The 23,816-nt window shown below is 40.9% G+C and overlaps 1 protein-coding gene across 1 annotated transcript in view; it reads left to right on the top strand.

Moving 5' to 3' along the window:
- The first annotated feature begins 3,283 nt into the window (after positions 1 to 3,283).
- The window catches only part of kifap3a (kinesin-associated protein 3a), a 44,200-nt gene continuing 23,667 nt past the window's right edge, over positions 3,284 to 23,816 (top strand). The window contains 9 exon segments of the mRNA XM_088349810.1: positions 3,284 to 3,437; positions 5,966 to 6,097; positions 7,893 to 8,038; positions 10,510 to 10,568; positions 12,962 to 13,103; positions 17,001 to 17,100; positions 20,504 to 20,628; positions 20,737 to 20,835; positions 22,980 to 23,158. Of these exon segments, the coding sequence (XP_088205936.1) occupies positions 3,397 to 3,437; positions 5,966 to 6,097; positions 7,893 to 8,038; positions 10,510 to 10,568; positions 12,962 to 13,103; positions 17,001 to 17,100; positions 20,504 to 20,628; positions 20,737 to 20,835; positions 22,980 to 23,158 (1,023 nt within the window). The 5' untranslated portion in view covers positions 3,284 to 3,396.

Below are 23,816 nucleotides of genomic sequence, written 5' to 3' on the forward strand. Positions count from 1 at the left end.
TTGTCTGTCCCTGTGTTCCCTGCGATTGGTTGGCAACCAGTTGAGGGTGTCCCCTGTCCACTGCCCGATGATTGCTGGGATGAGTTCCAGCACCCCCGCGACCCTACTGAGGATAAGCGGTGCAGCTAATGAGATGAGATATATATATATGTGTGTGTGTGGAGTGAGGGGGACTGGGGAGGCCAAGAAAGGAGGGTGGGAGACCGAAAAGGTTTCACAAACCATAGTTATACTGTCACCAAATATGAGAGGATGTGGAAGTAAAGTGACTAGGTGGAAGAAAGAGGAGATTGGAAGGATGATGACTAAAAGTAAGGTTGATGTGTTAGCGTTGAGTGAAAGAAAGATGAAAGGAAAGGGTAGATTACAGCTTGGAGGTATGTATGGTAGAAAGTCTGGAGCTACGGGTGGACATGCTAGAGAAAGAGTGGCTGTGCTTGTGAGTGAGAAGGCAAAGGAAAAACTGGTGGAGTGGAAAGAGACATCTTTGAGATTGATGTGGGTGCTGTTGGGAATTAAACTATTAAAAATGTAGCGTTTACCAAATTGTTCGAATTAGTTATCTGACTCCATTAACCAAACATAACCTTCATTCACTCAACAATGCATGCTCGTTTCTTTTCGGGAAAATATGGACAACAATAGCCGACATTTTCACACGGTGGGCAGATTTATTTTCTTAAATAATAAACTAAGTGGATTCCATCGAATTAGCCGAATTATTGTCGCTCTTCGTCCAGCCTCTCTCTCGATTGTCCCTCGCGATCGATCTTCTGAAGTTCTTTCTCTGCCCACGCCTTCCTCCCAAGCCGGCGTGTCGGCCACCCCCATGAGCGGGCCAGGAACGCCCATGTGGGCTCCACCTCGTCACCTCGATGTCTGAAGAAACTCAAAACAACACCAAGCGCTTCCACGTCCTCAGGGCCTTGTTCTCCAAACATCGCCCGCCACCTGCGTCAGAACTCTGTGATCACCAGAACTAAACTAAACATTCGTATTCGGAACGGCACGACCTGTCATTGACCTTAAGCCTTCTCTGTGAAAAATCTTCATTACATTCAATAAATGTAAGTTGTATACAATTGTATAAAATCCCTTATAGTCATATAAATAAAATCCTTCAGTGCGGTAAAAGTGGGGTGTAGAAGTATGGATGTTTATAACAGCATATGGACCTGGTTCAGAAAGAAGTGCTGAGGAGAGAGAGGAGTTCTGGAAGGATTCGTCCGAATGTGTGGAAAGTGCAAAAGGGGAGGAAAGTGGTAATACTAGGTGACCTGAATGCTGGATTGAGTGATGGAATGGTTGAAAATGTGGTTGGTAGATATGGAGTACCAGGAAGAAATGAGAGTCGGAAGAAATTGATTGAGTTATGTGTAGAAAATGAGTTGGTGATTGCAAATACAGTGGAACCTCGGTTTTCGAACGCCTCTCAGTTCGAACAAATCGGAGTCCGACCAAAAATTGTAGCCCCTTATTATGCCTCCGAAGAAAGTCAGTGCAAGCAGCAAAGTTGCTACAGGTGAAAAAAGAAAAGTAGTGCGTACAACTATTGCATTTAAGAAAGAAATAATAGCCAAATATGAAGGAGGTGTGCGAGTGTCTGATCTTGCCTGCGCCTTCTGCTGACCAACACAAAGGTAAGAAATCCTATTCATAATTCTTTTCTTTATCCTTTTTTTTAATTTTTACACGTTCATGTTAGCGTCATCTTTCGGACGGAAGATTACGATAACGCGAACGTACGATTAGCCTGGGTTAGCTTTAAGTCTTCGTTAAACATTCTTGGTAAACATTCAGGGTGTTGGAACGGAGCCCAACATTCAGGGTGTTGGAACGCACCCCCCTTTCCAATGAACCGCTTACCACTTGTTGCGGAGACCCGGATGCTAAATAACTTGTAAACGACCTGATTTTTTTATTTCTACACGTTCATGTTAGCGTCATCTTTCGTACTGAAGATTACGATAACGCAAACGTATGATTAGCCTTGGTTAGCTTCTGTTTACGTTAAACATTCAAGATAAACATTCAGAGTGTCGGAACGGATTATAACGATTTACATTCTTTTTAATGGGAAAAATTATTTCGGCGGTCGAACATATCGGTTTTTGAACAGGGTTTTGGATCCCTTGATCCCAAGACGAGCGCTCTACCTCCTGAGCTACTGCTGCCCCGGAAGAGGTGAAAATGTCAAAGTTGAAAAAGACAGAAAAGGAGAGAGAGTTTAAAGAGAGGATAGGGGAAGAGTATGAACGGGTTAGTAGAAGAGAAGTGGAGGGTGTGGAAATGGAATGGAAGTGGTTTAAAGAGGCAGTGTTGAGGAGTGCAAAAGAAGTGTGTGGAATGAGAAAAGTTGGTCGAGGTATTAGGAAAGGAAGTGAATGGTGGAACGATGAAGCAAATGATGAATGGTGTGTGTGTGTGTGTGTGTGTGTGTGTGTGAACATGGAGAATGTTGACGCAGTATTACAGTAATCCCTCGGTTATCGCGGTTAATGGGGACCAAAACCACCCGCAAAAAGTGAAAATCCGTGGAATAAGACACCCCTTCAAAAATGCTTAAAGAAAAAAAAATATTTTCTTTTTTTTTAAATTATTTTATTTAATTATTCTTATTTTTTAGACCTGCGAAGCTCTGAACCCGGTAAAAAAAAAACATTTCCATTTTTTTAAAATTATTTTATTTTATTATTATCATTTTTTAGACCCGCAAAGCTCTGAACCCGCGAACGTGGAACCGCGAAGTAGCGAGGTCCCACTATATTTGTTTTTGAACGTAATATAAAACCATCGTTAAAATGTCGTAGAGATAAACAGTTAAGATTCTCCTAATCCAAACACCAATCAAAACAATTTACATTTAAATCGAATTGAAGTTAATGTATTATTTACGTTTCTATTTGGTTCATAACACGCAGTGAAGTGCGCAGGCGCAGTCCTCTTCGTGGGGCAGAAATAATGCACGGCGTCTGACGTACAGATGAGAATTCCTGCTCTTTTTAGAGAACTGGCTTTTCTGACTCGGCCCACAAAAAAAAGCCGCTCCCGAACGGCTCTTTCTTTCTATCTGTTCCAATATTATGAAACAGTATTCTCAAAACAGGCGAATCATTCATTTAGAAAATTGTATCACATCCCTTTATCATAATTGTCTTTAATCTTTCAATCTACTGCGGTGAACCTTTACCTATTTAATCATATAGGGGAGCCGACTCTCGTTGTTCAGGTTAAAGAGCCAGCTCATAAAGCCCACATGTTCACGAAAATAACAAAAGTGACGTCACGTGATGTCTCGTAGACCGCTTTGAGAGCAATTCGTTTTGCTGACTAAAATCGCAAAGCCGTTTCATTTTTGTCGGGATACATTTGCGGATAGCGTATCCGTTTTTTGAAATGGACAGCTTGCATTCTGGGGATCCGCGGTATCTCAGAAGGTAACTGGTTTCTTTTCAATTTAAAGCTTGGAAGCTGTTAGCTTTGTTGGGCTAAGGCTGAGGAATGATGCATCAAGGCGTTCCTTCCATCCATCCATCCATTATCTGCACCGCTTATCCTCAGTAGGGTCGCGGGGGTGCTGATCGCAGCTATCTTCGGGCTGTGGGCAGGGGACACCCTGAACTGGTTGCCAGAGAGTTGCAGGGCACACAGAGACAAACAACTCACTCGCTCGTTCACACCTAGGGACAATTTAGACCGGTCAATTCACCTGACATGCATGTTTTTGGAAGGTGGGAGGAAAACAGAATGCCCGGAGAAAACCCTCGCAGGCACAGGGAGAACATGCAAACTCCACAAGGGGAGACTGACTTGTTTCCACTGTGCACATGGGCACCTGCGTACTAAAAATGTGTTATTTATTATTATTATTACTTAGTGGTGTGGCTTATAGTCTGTATTTTACTGGAATGAGGCACCAAAATGGGTTTTTATCCAACTTGGTTCCTACTAATGTTGACTATTTTTTTGCACTATGATGACTATTTTTTGCACCAAATGCATAATTGCACAAACCCTTACAATACCAAACTGTATTACGATACCAAACTGTATGTAACATCCTACATGCCGACATTTCTTGTGTAAATATTGTGTAAATTATAACTATAACTTTATCCTCCTTGTTTTATAACCTTATCTTCTCTGTTTCTTTATCTTCTTGGCTTTTTTTTACCTCACTGTGAATGTGTGAACCTGGAGTGTCATGCCCAATTCTGTTGTCACAATATGCTAACCCATTTTGTAACAATGACAATAAAGGTATATTTTTTTCTATTCTATTCTACTGTTTACTTCTAGACTGGTGCCATACTAGTACTGACTGTTGGTGCCCAATCCTTGTCAAACGAGTGCTTGACATAATTGAAAATTATTGTTTTCAAGGCTTGAAAAGTGCTTAACTTGTGGGTAAATGTGTTTGTAAATGCTTGAAATTGTTACTATGTTTCTCAACAAGTTTGCCTTGAAATGATGCAGACAATGCATTTGCATTGATATATATTTATATAGCGCTTTTCAAGTTACTGAAGACCTCCTAAAGCGCTTTATAATGTGCTTCACGCTTACCCATTCACACACACCGATAGCAACGTCAGCCATGCAACGCTCTTACCTGCTTGTCTGGGGGAATTAAGGGTTCAGTGTCTTGCCCTAGGACACTTTGACATTTACCTCAGTGGAGTTGGGACTTGAACCTGTGACCTCTCGATCCAAAGATGAGCGCTCTACCATTGCTCTTTGTGGCTTTGCTTTGCCATCAAATTTCTCCTTCCCTCTTGATCTACGGCAGCCGGCATTAGTTTGTATGGTATTCTCCTACGAAGCGTCATCGCCCCTACCGGTTGCGCCCAAGAGGACAGGTGCATGCTTCATCTAAACAAAAGACTTTGAAATGTGTATTATTGACAGGATTTTGTGTCAATCATGGACATTTATTATGGGCTATAAAAAAAAAGAAGGTAGCGTTTCCCAGTGTTAGGTTTTAAATATTAAAATGTACCGTTTACCAAATTGTTCTGACTCCATTAACCAAACACCACCTACATTCACCCAAAAATGCGCGCTCGTTTCTTGATGGAAAAGATGAACAAGAAAAAACGACATTTTCACCCGGGGCCAGATTTAATTTTATAAACAAATTAACTAAGTGAACTCTATCAAATATGGCCGAATTAGCGTCGCTCGAGTATCTGTGAAGCCTCTCTTCAAGTTCTCCCGCTTTTTCCTCTCGCCCCATGTCTTTCCGCAAGCTGGTGTGCCGGCTCCTCCCATGGGCGTGCCAGGGAAGCCTCACATGGGCTCCACCACCTCGCCTCGATGTCTGGAAAACTCAAAACAGCAGAGCGTTTCTCAAAACATTGCCCCCCGTCCTCCGTCATCAGGGCCTTTCTGCGTCGTCGGATGTGCCGATTATCTTATCAGCCTTACGTCCCGTTCCCGCCATTCCTGTAAACAATATTCTCCACTAGGTTGCAATGACCTCACACCACCGCCCCGCCAGTAAATATCTTTTGCATTAAATGTAATTTGTATTCGATCGTATAAAATCCTTTACAGTCAAATGAATAAAATCCTTCACCAGTGATAAAACTTCCTGCAACTGAAAATTTAAGTTACATATTATTGTTATATTATTATTTTACCCAACACCCATATATATCTCAACAAGATTAACTCATAAATCAGATCCACAAAAGATTAAAAACTGCATATGTAAATTACAGATATATTTGTGGCAAAATACAAGATTCAGGCCGTATTTCTTTAAATGATACTGGAAAAATTGGTAAGTTTAAAAGTTTATAAAAACTGTTTGAATTTGACCTTGTCAGAAACAGGGTCTCGAAAGTGATTGCACTATAAGTGGTATGCTACATAGAGCCGTTGACAAATGTTGATTTTTTTGCAAACTGTCAACTGTTTATTGTTCCTAAGATTTTTTCTTTTTTTGATCTCTCCATTACAGGAAAGTAAAGGGGTGTACACTTGATGTCCACCCAACCGAGAAAGCCATTGTGGTCCAGTATGAGGTAGAGGCAATGATCCTTGGAGAGCAGGGGGATGCCATGGTTGAAAGTCGCAAAGAATGTCAGAAAATGTATGCATTGTTGCTTTATTAATTTACCACCATGTGTTTAAATTGTGCACAGCCCGAAAGGGAAAGTCAACAGAAATAGTCAATTATGATAATAATCTGAAAATCAGTGGCCAACAAATGACTATTCGGCGTAACAGTTAAACTGTGATTGATCGTTATCTCAACCCTGATTAACTCTAATATCCATTTCAGTAGACCAAGGGTGGGCAAACTCATTCTTGTTCAGTGCAGACCCCCCCCAACGAGTTTTTGTCTTATTGCCACATTTCTGGCTTCAAACGTAAAGACACAAAAACTTAAAACATGTTAAAACCAATTGTACAGTGGAACCAAATTTCAACGTTTTATATAATATTTATGGCTAGAGTCAAGAACACATTCACAATTCTGGCTCTTTCTGGGAGATTGATACAGAGGAGGGGATTCCCAGCCCCTTCGCTCAACCCAACTGATGTGTTGGGAGTCATTAGGTGACCATTGGGGGATATGGATCCGGTATGGATATATATATACTAAATATGAATACAATTATGACTCACACCACGTGGTAAGCTTTCTCTCCTGGCTTTGATCTCCGACAAAACGAATCCAAACAGCTTGCCAACATCATTTTTGCCGTTCCATGTATTCCGTTACTCCCCAAGCCTGCACAAAATTTAGTCATTTTATTCATATTTAGTTTATTTTGTCTTTTAGTAGCATATTTGGTATTGGAGTAATTGAAAGTAACCCTACCCAACCCCTGTCCTTCATATTTGACGTATATATGAGGGGTCGGGAACCTATGGCTCGTGAGGCATATATGTTTCTTTCTATGAGTACCTATGGCTCAGAAACAAATTTAATTGCGTGCAAATTTTCTCCATCTCGTTCAAAAACTGAGCCATTAATTCTGTTCGGATATACGCAAAGCCAAACTTAAACTGATTATTGAGGCAGTGCTTTTCAGAATATATAGGGCACGTTTTTCACTATGATTTACAGTCAAGGTGTCACACAAAAAAAACTCGTTTTGGCTGTACAGCGCTAAAGAATCCTTTATATAAAAGCTCATTATATAATCTGTGTTCAGTGTTCAGATACTTTTTAATAAATCCACGGACCAAATTGTAAATACGCCACAACACGGGAAGAGAACTTAAAGTTATTTGATTGGGTGAGTGGGAGGGATGGGCGGAGCTATGCAAAAAGTGCAAGCACTCCCTCCCATCTCTCGCCATCCTCCGTCTGCGCCAAAGGTAAGCACATCAGGCTCCCTGTTCTTAGAATGTTGTGACGTTTTTACAAAATAATTTGTGTAGCATTTTCATATTTCTACTTTTGACAGGAGATATATTAAGGAGAGCAAAATCTTTTGGGATATTTAAGTTTTTTTAATGTATACATTGACATAGGAGCAAAGGAATTTGAACGTTATTTTAATGTTAAGTTGTTTAAGTTAAGTTCTAAGTTGTATCATTTAACAAGATATTTTTATTTAGAGCAAAATAATAAATACTGTATAAGTGATGTAAGGTTTAAATTTAATATTCTGTTTTTATTCATATTTATGTTCCAAAAACATTCAGTTTAAGTGTGTTCAATAAATGTTTATCCTGGTTGGCCCGTGACCTTAAGTGTGTTTTGAATTTTGGCCCCTTGTGCAATTGAGTTTGACATCCCTGCTATAGGGCTACAAATTAGAACGATCGGGAAAAATGCTGTGCACAAACGAACACTATCGAGCAATCCCGAGTTGTGTGGCTGACGCAAAATGATGTCCTATTTAATATATTTCACTTTTTTTATCTTGTAGCATTCGTCTGAAAAGCTTGAATTCAAACACAGACACATCATTGCTGGCTCGGAAAGTGGTGGAAGAATGTAGTTTGATTCATCCTTCAAAACTAAACGAGGTCGAACAACTGCTGTTCTACCTTCAAGTCCGCAAGCAGTCAAATGGTAAGAGGCATGCTCTACCCCGGGGGTCTCCAACCTACAAACTACTTTTTGTTAGTCGTTAGCGCAATTTGGCTCGATGGCTTGCTAAATAGCTAGAGAGTGTTGGAATTAATTATCAAAGTATACCGTTTAACAAATTGTTCAAATTAGTTATCTGACTCCATTAACCAAAGACAACCTGCACACGGGGGCAGATCTATATTCCCTAACAATTTAACTAAGTGTACTCCATCGAAAACGGCTGAATTAGCGACGTTGGCATCTGTGGGAAGCCTTTTCCTCAAGTCCTTTAGCGCTCTCCTATTGGCCATCTTCTCCCCGCATAATGGCGTGCCGACTCCTCCCATGGGCGCGCCAAGGAAGCCCCCCGGGATTCACCATCTCGTAGAAGAGCATCCCGATGTCTGGGGTACTCAAAACAACACAGAGCGTTTCTACGTCATCAGGGCCTTTCTGCGTCAACAGCGTCTGGATGTGCTGATTATCTTATCAGCCGTACGTCCTGTTCCCGCCGTTCCAGTAAACAACATTTTCCATCAGGGTGCCCTGACCTCGCACCACAGCCCAGTTAGTGAATATCCATCCATCCATTATCCGAACCGCTTATCCTTAGTAGGGTAGCGAGGGTGCTGGAGCCCATCCCAGCCATCTTCGGGCAGTGGGCAGGGGACACCCTGAACTGGTTGCCAGCCAATCGCAAGGCACACAGGGACAGACAATTCGCTCGCTCATTCACACCTAGGGACAATTTGGACTGGCCAATCCACCTGACATGCATGTTTTTGGAATGTGGGAGGAAACCGGAGTGCCCGGAGGAAACCTACGCAAGGACGGGGAGAACATGCAAACTCCACACAGGAAGTTCGAGCTCATGACCTCAGGACCGTGCCGCACACGCGCTAACCACTGTGCCGCTGTGCTGCCCTCAGTGAATATCTTTTGCATTAAATGTAATTTGTATTCAATCGTATAAAATCCTTCATAGTCAAATGTAGTTAGCTAGGAAGGTAAAACAATAAAAGGGAGCTATATAGCTAGCTAAATGGAAAAAAAGTAATCTGGATAGCCCGATAGAAAGCTGGAAACAAGGCGAGACGGCTAGCTAGAAAGAAGGCCAATATTGAGCTGGCTAATTAGCAAAAAAGGTCAAATGTTAGCTAGATCGGATTCAAAATCTGTAAAAAGCTAGCATGTTAGCTTGTTGAATAGCTAAAAAGCTAATAAAATGTAGGAAGATAGCTTTAAAAGTAAAAAAATAAAAGGGAGCTAGATAGCATGCATGTAAACAAGCTGGTTATATAGCCTGCTAAATAGCTAAAAAAGTAGGACTATGGCTAGCTAAGAAGGTAGCCAGATAGCTAGCTAAAAAAACACATTTTTTACTCTTCGCTTTATAAAACCCATAAATTGGTATTAAGTTTGTTGTATTTCCTGTAAAATAAACCAATGAAAAGATGAATAAACAAATCTGTTCATAATCCAAATAGATTCTCGTTCTATTCTCTTACCTAATTACTTAAAAATACTTGAATAGATATTTTTCTGTCCATGAAGCCCATGAACTGGAATTTATTTGTTGGAATTTCTAAAATGATAACTTTTGTTATTACTATGTCGTTACTATGTTACTACCAGGTTAATAATTGGAAGTAGGCTTAAATAGAGTCAGTCAACCCCTTAAAAATCATTTTACTAGAAAATCACTAAGACCCAGTACTGGTGAGCTATTTTCAGAAAAGGTCCTTAGGGGTGTTGGGAATTAAACTATTAAAAATTTATCGTTTACCAAATTGTTCAAATTAGTTATCTGACTTCATTAACTAAACATAATCTTCATTCACCCAACAATGCATGCTCTTTTCTTTTCGGGAAAATGAACACGAATAGCCGACATTTTCACACGGGGGCAGATTTCTTTTCTTAAAGTATTTAACTAAATTAATTCCATCAAATTAGCCGAATTATGGTCGCTCGAGGCTTCCTCGAGCCTCCTTTTCGATTGTCCCTCGCGATCGATCTTCTTGAAATTCTTTCTCTGCCCAAGTCTTTTTCCCAAGACGCCGTGTCGGGCCCTCCCATGGGGCGTGCTGACTCCTCCCATGGGGCGGACCAGATGCCAGCTTCACCACCTCCTCGCCGAAGGGCGCCGCCACGTCTAAAGAAAACTCATATCAGCAAAGCTCTTCGTCAGCGCCCCGTTATCAAAATTCCCCAGCCAAAACGCTTCACACTTGGAACGGCGCGACCTGTCCCTGACCTTAAGCCTTCTCTGTGACAAATCTTCATTGCATTCAATAAATGTAACTTGTAAAAAATTGTATAAAATCCTTTATAGTCAAATAAATAAAATATAAAATCCTTCAGGGGGCACCCTTGTGCCTGCTGGGACCATGTTGGAGACTCCTGCTCTAATGACATAAGATCCATTTCTCATGTTCTGTCATCATTTGCATTGTCTCCTTTTTTCACAGAAGAGCAAGATAGAAAAGCCACCTCTCCTCGGGATTTCGCACCCTGTGCAGGTGTCGAGGTAACATGTTAGATGTGTACTGAATGCTATATGTATTTGTTTATAGACTGGGTTGGGAATAATACTTTTTTTTTTCCAGTGACGGAGTCTTCTAACTCATTGTTTCCGCTGTTAACGTTATTGTCGGTTAAAAGCGGTGCGTTACGTACGTTTTCGTGCTTGTTTACTTACGTTTCTGGGTGCGTTTGCTTACATTTTGGGGCGTGTTTACTTAGGGTTTTGGGCGTGTTTACATATGTTTTTGGGCATGTTTTCCTACGTTTTAGGGCGTGTTTACTTACGTTTTTAAACGTGTTTACTTAAATTTTTGGGCGTGTTTACATAAGTTTTAGGGCGTGTTTACTTACGTTTTTGAGCGTGTTTACATACGTTTTTGGGCGTGTTTACATATGTTTTAGGGCGTGTTTACTTACATTTTTGAGCGTGTTTACTTACATTTTAGGGCGTGTTTACATCCGTTTTAGGGCGTGTTTGCTTACGTTTTTGGGCGTGTTTACTTAGGTTTTTGAGCGTGTTTACTTACATTTTTGGGCGTGTTTACATACGTTTTATGGCGTGTTTGCTTACGTTTTTGGGCGTGTTTACTTACATTTTTGGGCGTGTTTACATACGTTTTTGGGCATGTTCTCTTACGTTTTAGGCGTGTTTACTTATGTTTCTGGGCCTGTTTACTTATATTTTTGGGCGTGTTTACATACGTTTCTGGGCATGTTTTCCTACGTTTTAGGGCGTGTTTACTTACGTTTTTAAACGTGTTTACTTAAATTTTTGGGCGTGTTTACATAATTTTTAGGGCGTGTTTACTTACGTTTTAGGGCGTGTTTACTTACGTTTTGGAGCGTGTTTACATACGTTTTTGGGCGTGTTTACATATGTTTTAGGGCGTGTTTACTTACATTTTTGAGCGTGTTTACTTACATTTTAGGGCGTGTTTACATCCGTTTTAGGGCGTGTTTGCTTACCTTTTTGGGCGTGTTTACTTAGGTTTTTGAGCGTGTTTACTTACATTTTTGGGCGTGTTTACATACGTTTTATGCCGTGTTTGCTTACGTTTTTGGGCGTGTTTACATACGTTTTTGGGCGTGTTTACATACGTTTTTGGGCATGTTCTCTTACGTTTTAGGCGTGTTTACTTATGTTTCTGGGCCTGTTTACTTATATTTTTGGGCGTGTTTACATACGTTTCTGGGCATGTTTTCCTTCGTTTTGGGCGTGTTTACTTATGCTTTAAGGAGTTGTGAATGTACGTTTATGGGCGTGTTCACGTATGTTTTCGGGCATGTTCGCGAATGTTTTCGGCATGTTCACGTATGTTTTCAGGCGTGTTTACCTACGTTTTCAGGCGTGTTAATGTACGTTTATGGGCGTGTTTACTTACATGTTTGGCTGTGTTTACTTACATGTTCGGGCGTATGTACTTAGGTTTTTGGGCATGTTTACTTAGGTTCTTGGGTGTGTTTGCTTACATTTTTGGGCGTGTTTACATACGCTTTTGGGCATGTTTTTCTACGTTTTCAGGCGTGTTTACTTACGTTTTTGGGCCTGTTTACTTACATTTTTGGGTGTGTTTACTTAGGTTTTTGAGCGTGTTTACTTACGTTTTTGGGCATGTTTACATACATTTTTGGGCATGTTCTCCTACATTTTTGGGCGTGTTTACATGTTTTTGGGCATGTTTTCCTCTGATTTAGGGCGTGTTTGCTTACGTTTTTGGGTGTTTTTATTTATGTTTTCAGGAGTTATGAATGTACGTTTATAGGCGTGTTCACGTATGTTTTCGGGCGTGTTCACAAATGTTTTCAAGCGTGTTCACGTATGTTTTCGGGCGTGTTCACGTATGTTTTCAGGCGTGTTTACCTACGTTTTCAGGCGTGTTGATTTACGTTTATGGGCATGTTTACTTACATTTTTGGGCGTGTTTACATACGTTTTAGGGCGTGTTTGCTTACGTTTTTGGGCGTGTTTACATACGTTTTAGGGCGTGTATACTTACGTCTTTGGGCCTGTTTACTAACATTTTTGGGCGTGTTTACGTACATTTTTGGGTATGTTTTCCTACGTTTTAGGGCGTGTTTGCTTACGTTTTTGAGTGTGTTTACTTATGTTTTTGGGCGTGTTTACCTACGTTTTCAGGAGTTGTGAATGTACGGTTATGGGCGTGTTCCCGTGCGTGCGTTTGTGCGTGTGTGTGTGTGTGTGTGTGTGTGTGTGTGAGATAGAGAGAGACAGAGACACTTTGGCAATATCAAGTTGTCATATTTTAGCCTGCAGCTTTTTTTCCTCTTGCGCTTCTCTGAGTGTGGAAATTCAGGGAAAATGCTTATCTGTATATTATTGACAATGATATACCATTTCAGGCTTTACCAATAAATATAGCTATTTTTTCTCTTTAGCTCAACGAAGAGGCAAACATCAACAACATTGATGACTATTTGGAACTTCTTTATGAGGACATCCAAGAAAAGATCAGGGGGGCCACATTGATTTTTCAACTTGCCCATAACCCAGACAACTTGGAGGAGCTCAAACAGAATGGTTTGTACTACTTCAAACTGTAATTATATTTACATTAAAACCAATGTTTCCTCTAAGCTGCGCGCGTGCGCAATCGCGCACTGCCTGCACATTCTCAGCGTACAAGAAAATCTAGCCAGCGCACAAAAATCAGGGCTCGAAATTGCTTATAAGGAAGCGAATTAAGTCAAAGTTACAGTGCATGAAGGTAAAAATACACGGGTTCCCCTGATGCTGTGTTCTAAAGGCGGTATTTGGAAGTCAATGTCGAAGTAGAACGAAGTTGAGTGAAGTCAGTAGAGTTTTTCTGGAACCGGCTTCTTCGGCTCGGCTCACTAAAGAGAACCGGCTCTTTCGGGTCCCAAACGGCTCTTCAGGTTGTTTTTGCTTCTTTAATCCCTACACGACCAAATATTATGTAAAATTGTACACGAAATTACTTAAAGGAAGGGGAGGAAATAGAACAAAAAGAAAAAAATACCAAAATGAAAAAGTAGTGAAAAGCTGAGAAAAAAGCCAGAAAAAAAAGAAAAGAAAGAAACAAAGGAAAAAAAGTAAATAGAGAAGAAAAAGTAACAGCTAGGAAAAAATAAACACAATGAGATTTTAAAAAAAAAAGGAATTTTAAAAAAGGAGGAAAAAACAGGGGAAAAAGAGGAAAAGGTTTGTGTTGCATTCAAATAATTTCCAATTATATCAAGTGAATCTTGTTGCCAACTAGTACTTCCCCCCAAAAAGGTGATTAAATACAGTTCTGTATCGTGCAACCGACTAAATAAGCCCCCAAAATGTTAGTATTATGCGTCAAAAGATAGCAGGGGAAAAAAAATGAAAATCTTGTGAAAGAATTGTTGTAAAAACAAATGACATTTAGATAGATAGATAGATAGATAGATACTTTATTCATCCCCGTAGGGAAATTCACACTTCCAGCAGTCTACCCTGTTGTTTATTAACAGATGAACATGATGCCCTAGGGGTGCTTGTAGCGAAGTGGATGACGTCACGCCAGTCCAAAAATTCGACATCCCTGCGGCAGATGGAAAACTTTTCTTTGTGAAAATCCAGGGATACACCACCTCGTGTTAGCAAGCCCGCCTCCTCTCCGATTCCCCCCGGCTTTCGTGTCTCTGTTTAGCGGCGTTGAAGCCGGATTGCTCCGGGTAGCTCCGGGTGGCTACACGTTAGCGTCCGGAATGCTAAACGTGAGCCACGTTTCCGCAAAACACAGCAACTGCGCTCCCTGTGCGCTTCGATGTTTTCCACCAGCACTCGATGATCTTATTTGGTCGTGAGTTCGCATTTACCATGATTACGGATGGTACCGAAGACTTATAACGCCGCTTCGCTAGCTCCGGCTTTTCCTCCACGATAGGCCCCTTCATCACGCCGGCACGAGAATTCTTCAGGGCAAGGAGTTGAAATTCCTTGAATACACGCATTTTTTGTGCGTTAAAACCCATGTCCATAGGATAGAAGTAATCCATAGTGTAGTTGTCAAAACGGGAAGAAAAAACACCGAAGATAGGAGCAGACAATAAAACAATAGGGCAGCTGCTGGAAAAGGCAGCCGCTCGTGGCAGCGCCGCTTTGATTTGTAGGCCGTACAACCTTTGCAATAATACATGAGTCAATTCCTCATAAGTGAAAAATAATTTTACATTGCCGGAAACTCAGCAAAATGTAACGTGATGTCAAATTTTGGACATGTTCGATAATGATTTAATTGCCACACTTGGAATTGCCGTTGCTCACTGTTGTTTCAAGCGTTGCTCACCGACTTTGTGTGAACGCTCAGACCCGTAAGGAAAATTCCAGGGAACATTGATTAGAACCCTTCTTCAATGAATTGTCACAGTATTTTGTGAGAATACCGTGCCGTGAAAAGGTAAAGTTTTCCTTAATTCTGTGTTTTTTGAATAACTGTCACTCACAAACCAATTTTAATATCAGACAGAGACGACCCGAGGAAATACAAAATGCAGTTTTCGTTTATTAAGGCACAGAAAATCACAACTTTTCTGGCCCTATGTGAAAAGTTTTTGCTCCCTGAACCAAATAGCGAGTTGGGCCACCTTTGGCAGCGATAACAGAAATCAAATGTTTATAATAATTGGTAATGAGTCTTTCACAACGCTGTGAAGCGATTTTGGCCCATTCTTCTTTGCAAAACGGGTTCAAATCTGCCCCATGGAAAGTTTTCCAACATGACCTGCCCGTTTAAGGTCCCACCACAGCATCTCAATTGGATTTAAATCTGGACTTTGACTTGGCGACTCCAGAACCTTCATTTTGTTTATTTTGAGCCATTCTGAGGTGGACTTGCTGGTGCGTTTTTGCTCGTCGTCCTGTTGCATCATCCAGGAGCACTCTAGTTTAAGGGCCCGAACTAATGGCCGGACGTTCTGCTTTAGGATCATCTGGGAAACACCAGAATTCACGATTCCGTCAATCACAGCAAGTTGTCCTGGTCTTGAAGCAGCAAAGCAGCCCCAAACTATCACACTGCCACGACCATGATTTACTGTTGGCATCATGTTCTTTTATGTCAAATGCTGTGCCATTTTGCTGACACACCTTCTAAAAAGTTCAATTTTTGACTCAGAAGTCCACGGAATGTTCCTCCAAAGGTTTTGAGGATCATCAAGATGCTTTATGGCAAACGTGAGACGACTCTGTGTTTGTTCTTGACAGCAGTGGTTTTTGCCTGGGATTTCTCGAATGGATGCCAATGTCTTTCCTATTGTAATAATGAAACCTTACCTTAATTGAAGCCAGCGAGGCCTACAGTTCCTTGGATGTTTTTCGAAGTTCTTTTGTAACCTCCTTGATGAGCTGTTGTCGCACTCTTGGAGTAATCTCACTTGGTCCAACATGAGGCCGCAGGCCGGATCCGACCTCCCAAGGGTTTTAACCCGAAACATTGCCCAAAAGAAGCACAAGAGAATTATGAGCTGCAGTTTTAAATACGTCCACTTGATGTTGACAAAGCCAGACGTCACTCGCAAAGCAACTGGAGCTGTGTTTCTCTTTTTTTGCTGTCTTTTTTCTCCCCTCTCTTTCTCTCTTTATCTCCTTTATTTTTTCTCTTTCTTCTTTCATTATATCTCTATCTCACACTTTTTCTCTTTTTCTTACAAGCTTTCTCAATCTTTTTCACTCTTTCTTTCTTTTTTTCCTGACCTTTCTCACTTTCTCTATTTCCCTCCCTTTTTTCTATTTTTCCTCACTCTTTTTTTTCCTTCTCTCTTTTGTGCTTAATTTTTTACTCACTTTCTCTTTCTTACTCCTCACTCTCTTTCTCACGCTCACTATTTTCTCTCTTTCCCTCATTACTTTTCTCTCTTTATCTTTTTTTGTGTCTTTCTCTCTTTTTCTGTCTCTTTCTTTTTCTTCTTTTTATCTCCCTTTCTCTCTTAATAGTGCTCCCTCTATGTCTCTTCCTTTTTTCTCTCCATTTTTCCTTCTCTCTTTCTTTCTGAATTGTTCTATCTCTCGCTTTCTCTCTTTCCTCCTCTCTTTATCTCTCCCCCTCTTCAATCTACTTATCTGGCCCCCGTGAGATTTTGCTTTTAGCATTTGGCCCCCAGCTAAAAGGACTTTGACACCCCAGGCCTCAGCTGACTACGGCAAGACAGTAGGGTCAAAAATAGAAAACAAAACCAAATTTCCAGCCCAGGGTATTTTAATGACAATGTGGTAGCATAACCGACAATGATGATGTGCGTTGGTTCATAGTTCATACTTTAGAAAACGCACATGTCATTAAAGTTGGGCCATATATGCAATTCCCAAACGTGAGAAAGTTCTTGTAGTAATATTCGAACCTTTTCACAAAAAATAGCAACGTTAATTGATTTGTTTGTCGGAAATTTCTCATTTGACATTTTGAATGATTATTTCTCAATCTGATGGCAGAGATGGCATTGGCTGCATTGGCTCGAGTTCTGAGGGAAGACTGGAAGCAAAGCGTTGACCTGGCAACAACTATAATTTGCATCTTTTTCTGCTTTTCCAGGTATTTAAGTTGTTTTCTTCTCAAATTCCAACTATTTTGATAAATACACGTACAGGGCTGGGTAGGGTTACTTTAACTGGATGACTTTCAATGACTTTTGGATGACTCCAATACCAAATATGCTAATAAAAGACAAAAGAAACTAAATATGAATAAAATGATGACTCACAACACGTGGAAAGCTTTCTCTCCTGGCTTTGATCTCTTTGATCTCCGGCAAAACTAACATAAAATGCGACAGAAACAAAATGAAAATAAATCCAAACAGCTTGCCGACATCTTTTTTGCCGTTCCGTGTATTCCTTTACTCCCCAAGCCTGCACTAAATTTAGTAATTTTATTCATATTTAGTTTCTTTTGTCTTTTATTAGCATATTTGCTATTGGAGTCATCCAAAAGTAATTGAAAGTAATCAAGTTGAAGTAACCCTACCCAACCCTGTACACATACTCACTATTATATATTTATTTTATAACGAGTTTTATTGTAACAGGATAATCATACTTTCATCCCACCATTGTCTCAACTGCTTATCCTCACTAGGGTGGCTGGCAATTATACATATAAAGTGCCAAGTGAAAGTATTGGCCCTCAAGAACTTTGTGTCATATTGCCACATTTTAGGCTTCAAAATTAAAGCCAAACAACTGAAAAATATTTTACCAAGTAAGATGTGAGTCACAATCATGAAGTGGAACCAAATTATTTCATATTACTGTAAATTCCGGACTGAGGAGCGCACCTGATTATAAGCACCCACCACATTTTAAAAGGAAAACCGATTTTGTACTTACACAAGCCGCACCTGTATATAAGCCGCATGCGCCCACATTAAAACATGAACAATCACAAAATTAGCCCAAACCCGGCTTTGAGTCCAGCGATTGTAACTGAATATAAAGTACACAGTCCAAAAACCACAGCCGGCGAAATGAACAGAAAATGATACCGGTACTTAAGGTTTGATGCAGACCTGCAGAGTCCGGGTACTCGTTGAAACTAATCCAAGGAAAAAAAGTCTATATTTCCAAAGGTAACTGCGACTGTTCTGCTTCCTCATCGCGTCATTTCTGCGTCATTTTCTCGTGTGGACCACGGGTATAAAAGCTCCCGAGCCGGTGTTGTGCCCAAATCCTACCCCACTTCCCGTCAGCCCGCGTTTGCTCCGCCCCTCTTTTTTAATTCGCAAACATATCAGAATAAGTTTCTCAAATAAATACATTACAAAAATATACAGGTGCAAATACATATTTTCAAAGCTTTAATTATAATATTATAACTTTCATCCCAAACCGTGCCTGTGAAGGGCAGTAAAACGCTACTAGTAACACGCTCGCAACACAGTGAACGGGTATGTTAAAATAAACATACCGTACTTCTTCTATTCTATTCTTTCTAAATCGTCCTCATCTTCCTCCTTATAACAGACGTCATCAAAGTCGACTTCCCCAGTATGTGAAAGAGGCTTTGTCATATAGACGTCGTCCCACGCTCCCTCATTCAAAAACACGCTGGCAACACGCTCGCAAAGTAAAGTTTACGTGCAGTAGCTCTGTTTCCTTCTTTATCGGACTGCTCGTTTGCTTTTAGCTTGAAAGCTACGTCATGTGCCTTTCTTTTTGCAATTTGCATGATGAGGATATGTCTACGCTAATTTGATTTGTGCACAAGCTAAGAAGTTGCAGTCTTCCTCGGCGCATATATTCCACCGGTCTAAATCTTACCTTTTGTACTCGAGCGCCGCTGGCGGACGTTAGAAAAATGACATAAATTGGCCGCATCACTGAATAAGCCGCAGGGTTGAAGGTTTGGGAAAAAAGTAGCGACTTATAGTCCGGAATTTACGGTATATTTATAACGAAAACTATGAAAAAGTGGGTACTGCAAAAATATTGCCCCCCTGATCTCTCAGCTCGGCCAACTTACCTCAGAAGTTCCCTGATTACTTCTGAATGATCCAATGTTGACCTAAATGACTAATACTGACGGAGTGCAACTGTCATTAAGTCTCAGTTTAAATGCATCAGGACAGACAGCATTATGAAGCATAATGATAGCATTATGAATACCAAAGAACACACCAGGCAGGTCTGGGGAAAAAGTTGTGGAAAAGTTAAAAGCAGGAATGAACACAGGAAGATTTACATTTACATATCATATTCGATGACCTGCAGTAGAGCAGCACGATTTGGGGGAAGGGGGGATTGTATTTTTTTCTGACTAGTATTGCAATTTCAATGTGATTTTCGATCTTTAGAGAAAAGTGCTTTTTCTGTGGTTGTTTTTGTTTTGTTTTTGTGAGTACCGTAAATTCCGGACTATAAGCCGCTACTTTTTCCCCAAACTTTCAACCCTGCGGCTTATTCAGTGATGCGGCCAATTTATGTATTTTCTCTGACAGCTGCCAGCGGCGCTCGAGTACAAAAGGTAAGATTCAGACCGGTGGAATATATGCGAGTGTGTAGCTGGCGTGTTTTTGAATAAAGGAGCGTAGGACGACGTCTATATGACAAAGTCTCTTTCCCATACTGGGGAAGACGACTTTAATAACGTCAGTTTGAAGGAGGAAGATGAGCACGGTTTACCATGATTTTTACAAGTACCGTATTTTTTTTTTTTTTTAACAGACCCGTTTCCTTGTGTTGCGAGCGTGTTCCTAGTAGCGTTTTGCTACCCTTCACAGGCACGGTTTGGGATGAAAGTTATAATATTATTATTAAAGCTTTGAAAACTCTCTCGGTGTACCGTCTTTCTTTGTAAATATGTGTAACCATGTTGAATATGCATTTGCAACTGTATATTTTTGTAATGTATTTATTTTAGAAACTTATTCTGATATGTTTTCCACGGGCGAATCAAAAAGAAGGGGCGAATACAACGGGGGCTGATGGGAAGTGGAGTAAAGGTGAGACTTTGTGGACGCAGCAGACAATAGTGGATATATATTTTTCCCACCCTTACCTTTGGAAATATACATTTTTTTTTTGCCTTGGATTATTTTCAACGGAACCCGGACTCTGCAGGTCTGCGTCATATCTTAACTACCGGTATCATTTTCTGTTCATTTTGCCGGCTGTTGTTTTTGGACTGATTACTTCATATTCAGTCACAATTGCGGGTTTGGGTTAACTCCGTGATTGTGTTACATGTTTTTAATAAGGGCGCTTGCGGCTTATATACAGGTGGGGCTTGTGTAAGTACAAAGGCGGTTATCCTCCTAAAAAGTGGTGGGTGCGGCTTATAATCAGGTGCGCTCTATAGTCCGGAATTTACGGTACTTAACCCTTGTATGTACATGCTCTTCTATGCAAGTCCTTGCTTCGGGTCAACTTTTACATATTTTGTCTGAAGTACGTTTCACAAAAGGTCCGTTTTATGATCTAATCAAGCGAATATGTTTTAGTTTTGTACAGTTTCATGGACTGGTCACACATTTCAAGATTGGAGCACTGTGTATGAACATTATCGAACATGAGCTGAAGAGGTATGACCTATGGCAAGAAGAGCTCCAAAGGAAGAGGAAGGCCTATATCCTTTATATCTCAACATTCGTCCTACTTATATTTTTAGAAGCAACGGAATGTCGGGATGTCATTGTCTTGACTTTATATGCGCTTGATCTTTGACTGGCCTCACATGAAGAATTTTCCGAGAATCAAAACCTGAAGAAAGAACACGAGAAGTCCCTAAAGAAGTATCAAAGCCTTCTCACTAAACAGGAGCAGCTTCTAAGAGGTAAAGTTTCTCCTAAACGTAGTGGACCAAAGGATTAAACTTGTGTTTTTAGTAGGATTTAGACAGGTGCTTGAAAATCTTGGAATTCTAAGGTTGTGTTTTCAAGGTGATTGTAAATTTAGGATGGACCGATACGGGTTAGTCAAGGCCGATACCGATTATTAATATTAGGGCCAATAACCGATATTTGGAGCAGATGTTCATTTGCTGTAAAAGCTTAAATATGGGAAATTGAAATTTTTAACATTGCAAAAAAAAAAGCAAAGAACATTTGTTTTAAATTCGAATACAATTTTTAATAGTGATCTGAGAATTTTCACAGTAAATAAATGATTGAATATATGAATTTCAACACAACTAACATGACTAATCTTTCACAGTTTAGGAAATAAAAGTATGCCTTTATAAGTTCCTGATTTTTTTTCCAATAAATAAATAAAAATGTCAATACAATGAACATAAATTGTGGTTTGGAGCCAGATTGACAAACAAATGTTATGATAAGAGCTCATGACTTCTACTTTAGCTTTAGCATGCTTTTTATGTTTTTTATGCTCCCTCTCAATCACAAACACATTTACTTGGTTAACGAATTAATGTAATCACATCCACTTTAGCTTTAGCATGCCTTTTATGCTTTCTCACTCACAAACACTTTAGCTTGATGGATGAACTAATGTTATGATGAGAGCTAATGTATAGATCTCCACCTGAAGATTTTTCGCTAAAACAAGCTAACTACACTTTTTACGCTATTTTTTTAGTTACACACACGTTTTCTATCACGGCAAGGACCTAAAATCTCAATATTGACACGCCTCTGCAACATCGCGTGGACATCGGGGACAGTGCCTCTGGACTGGCAGACTGGGGTGGTGGTTCCCCTCTTTAAGAAGGGGGACCGGAGAGTGTGTTCCAACTACAGGGGAATCACACTTCTCAGCCTCCCTGGTAAGGTCTATTCAGGGGTACTGGAGAGGAGGGTCCGGCAGGAGGTCGAATCTCGGATTCAGGAGGAACAGTGTGGTTTTCGTCCTGGCCGTGGAACACTGGACCAGCTCTACACACTCTGCAGGGTCTTTGATGGTGCATGGGAGTTTGCCTGTCCGGTCTACATGTGTTTTGTGGACTTGGAGAAGGCATTTGACCGTGTTCCTCGGGAGGCCCTGTGGGGGGTGCTTCGGGAGTATGGGGTACCGCACAGTCTTATCCGATCTACCGGTCGATCTACATTCCTACCCTCACCTATGGTCATGAACTTTGGGTCATGACCGAAAGAACACAATCCTGGATACAAGTGGCCAAAATGAGTTTCCTCCGCAGGGTGTTTGGGTTCTCCCTTAGATAGATAGATAGATAGATAGATACTTTATTCATCCCCGCAGGGAAATTCACAAAAATTAGAGATAAGGTGAGAAGCTCAGTCATCCGGGAGGGACTCTGTGTAAGAGCCACTGCTCCTCCGCATTGAGAGGAGCCAGTTGAGGTGGCTCGGCTATCTGATAAGGATGCCTCCTGGACGCCTCCCTCGGAAGGTGTTCCGGGCATGTCCCACCGGCAGGAGGCCCCGGGGGCGACCCAGGACACGCTGGAGAAACTATGTCTCTCGGCAGGCTTGCAAACGCCTCGGGATCCCGTCTGATGAGCTGGAGGAGGTGGCTAGGGGTAGGGACGTCTGGGCTTCCCTTTTAAAGCTGCTGTCCCCGCGACCCAACCTTGGATAAGCAGAAGATAATGGATGGATGGACGTTTTCTATCACGGCAAGGACCTAAAATCTCAATATTAGTCTTGATTCACAGGCATGTCATGACTCAGGAGATAGCAGAGCCGCTGCTGTTAACTCCGCTCTACCGTTATTCTTCCTGCTTGAGTGGCCCTGCCACCGGGCGCTTATTCAATCAGAAGGCGCTGGGTGGGTTGCGTGGGAGACTGAGGGATGGAAGAGACGGAGAGAGAGGTTCAGCTGCATCAAAATGCCGATACCATTATCCATTAAATTTCCAAATATCAGTGCTAATAATCAGCCCGCCCGATAATCTGTCAACCTCTGTGGTAAATACTTGAAAATGTTGCCATGTTTCTCAACAAGTCTGCTTAGAATGACATATCACTCTATTTACTCTGTGTTTTTCTCTTCCTGTAGTTTCTCTGTGTCTCTTGCTGAACCTTGCTGAAGACACACACACTGAATTGAAGATGAGGAACAAAAACATAGTGAACATGCTCGTAAAGATTCTGGATAGGAAGGATGAAGAACTTCTTTTGGTCGTAGTTTCTTTCCTGAAAAAACTTTCCATCTTCTTGGAAAACAAAAATGACATGGTGAGCGTCTCTGCTGTAAGATTCTGTTAACATTACCGTAAATTTCGGACTATAGAGCGCACCTGATTATAAGCCGCACCCACCACATTTTAAGAGGATAACCGCTTTTGTACACAAGGCACACCTGTATATAAGCCGCATGCGCCCACATTAAAACATGTAACATTAACCCAGACCCGACTTGAAGTCCCGCGATTGTAACTGAATATAAAGTACACAGTCCAAAAACCACAGCCGGCAAAATGAACAGAAAATGATACCGGTACTTAAGGTTTGATGCAGACCTGCAGAGTCCGGGTCCCGTTGAAAATAATCCAAGGGAAAAAAATATATATTTCCAAAGGTAACGGTGGGAAAAATATATATCCACTATTGTCCGCTGCGTCCACAAACACGTCTCACCTTTACTCCACTTCCCGTCAGTCCCCGTGGTTTTCGCCCCTTCTTTTTGATTCGCCCGTGCAAAACATATCAGAATAAGTCTCTAAAATAAATACATTACAAAAATATACAGTTTCAAATACATATTATACATGGTTACACATATTTACAAAGAAAGACGGTACTCAGAGAGAGTTTTCAAAGCTTTAATAATAATATTATAACTTTCATCCCAAACCGTGCCTGTGAAGGGTAGCAAAACGCTACTAGGAACTAG

The sequence above is a fragment of the Urocampus carinirostris genome, chromosome 12 (assembly GCF_059441175.1).
Source record: "Urocampus carinirostris isolate Australia breed hairy pipefish chromosome 12, RoL_Ucar_1.0, whole genome shotgun sequence".
Taxonomy (NCBI): domain Eukaryota; kingdom Metazoa; phylum Chordata; class Actinopteri; order Syngnathiformes; family Syngnathidae; genus Urocampus; species Urocampus carinirostris.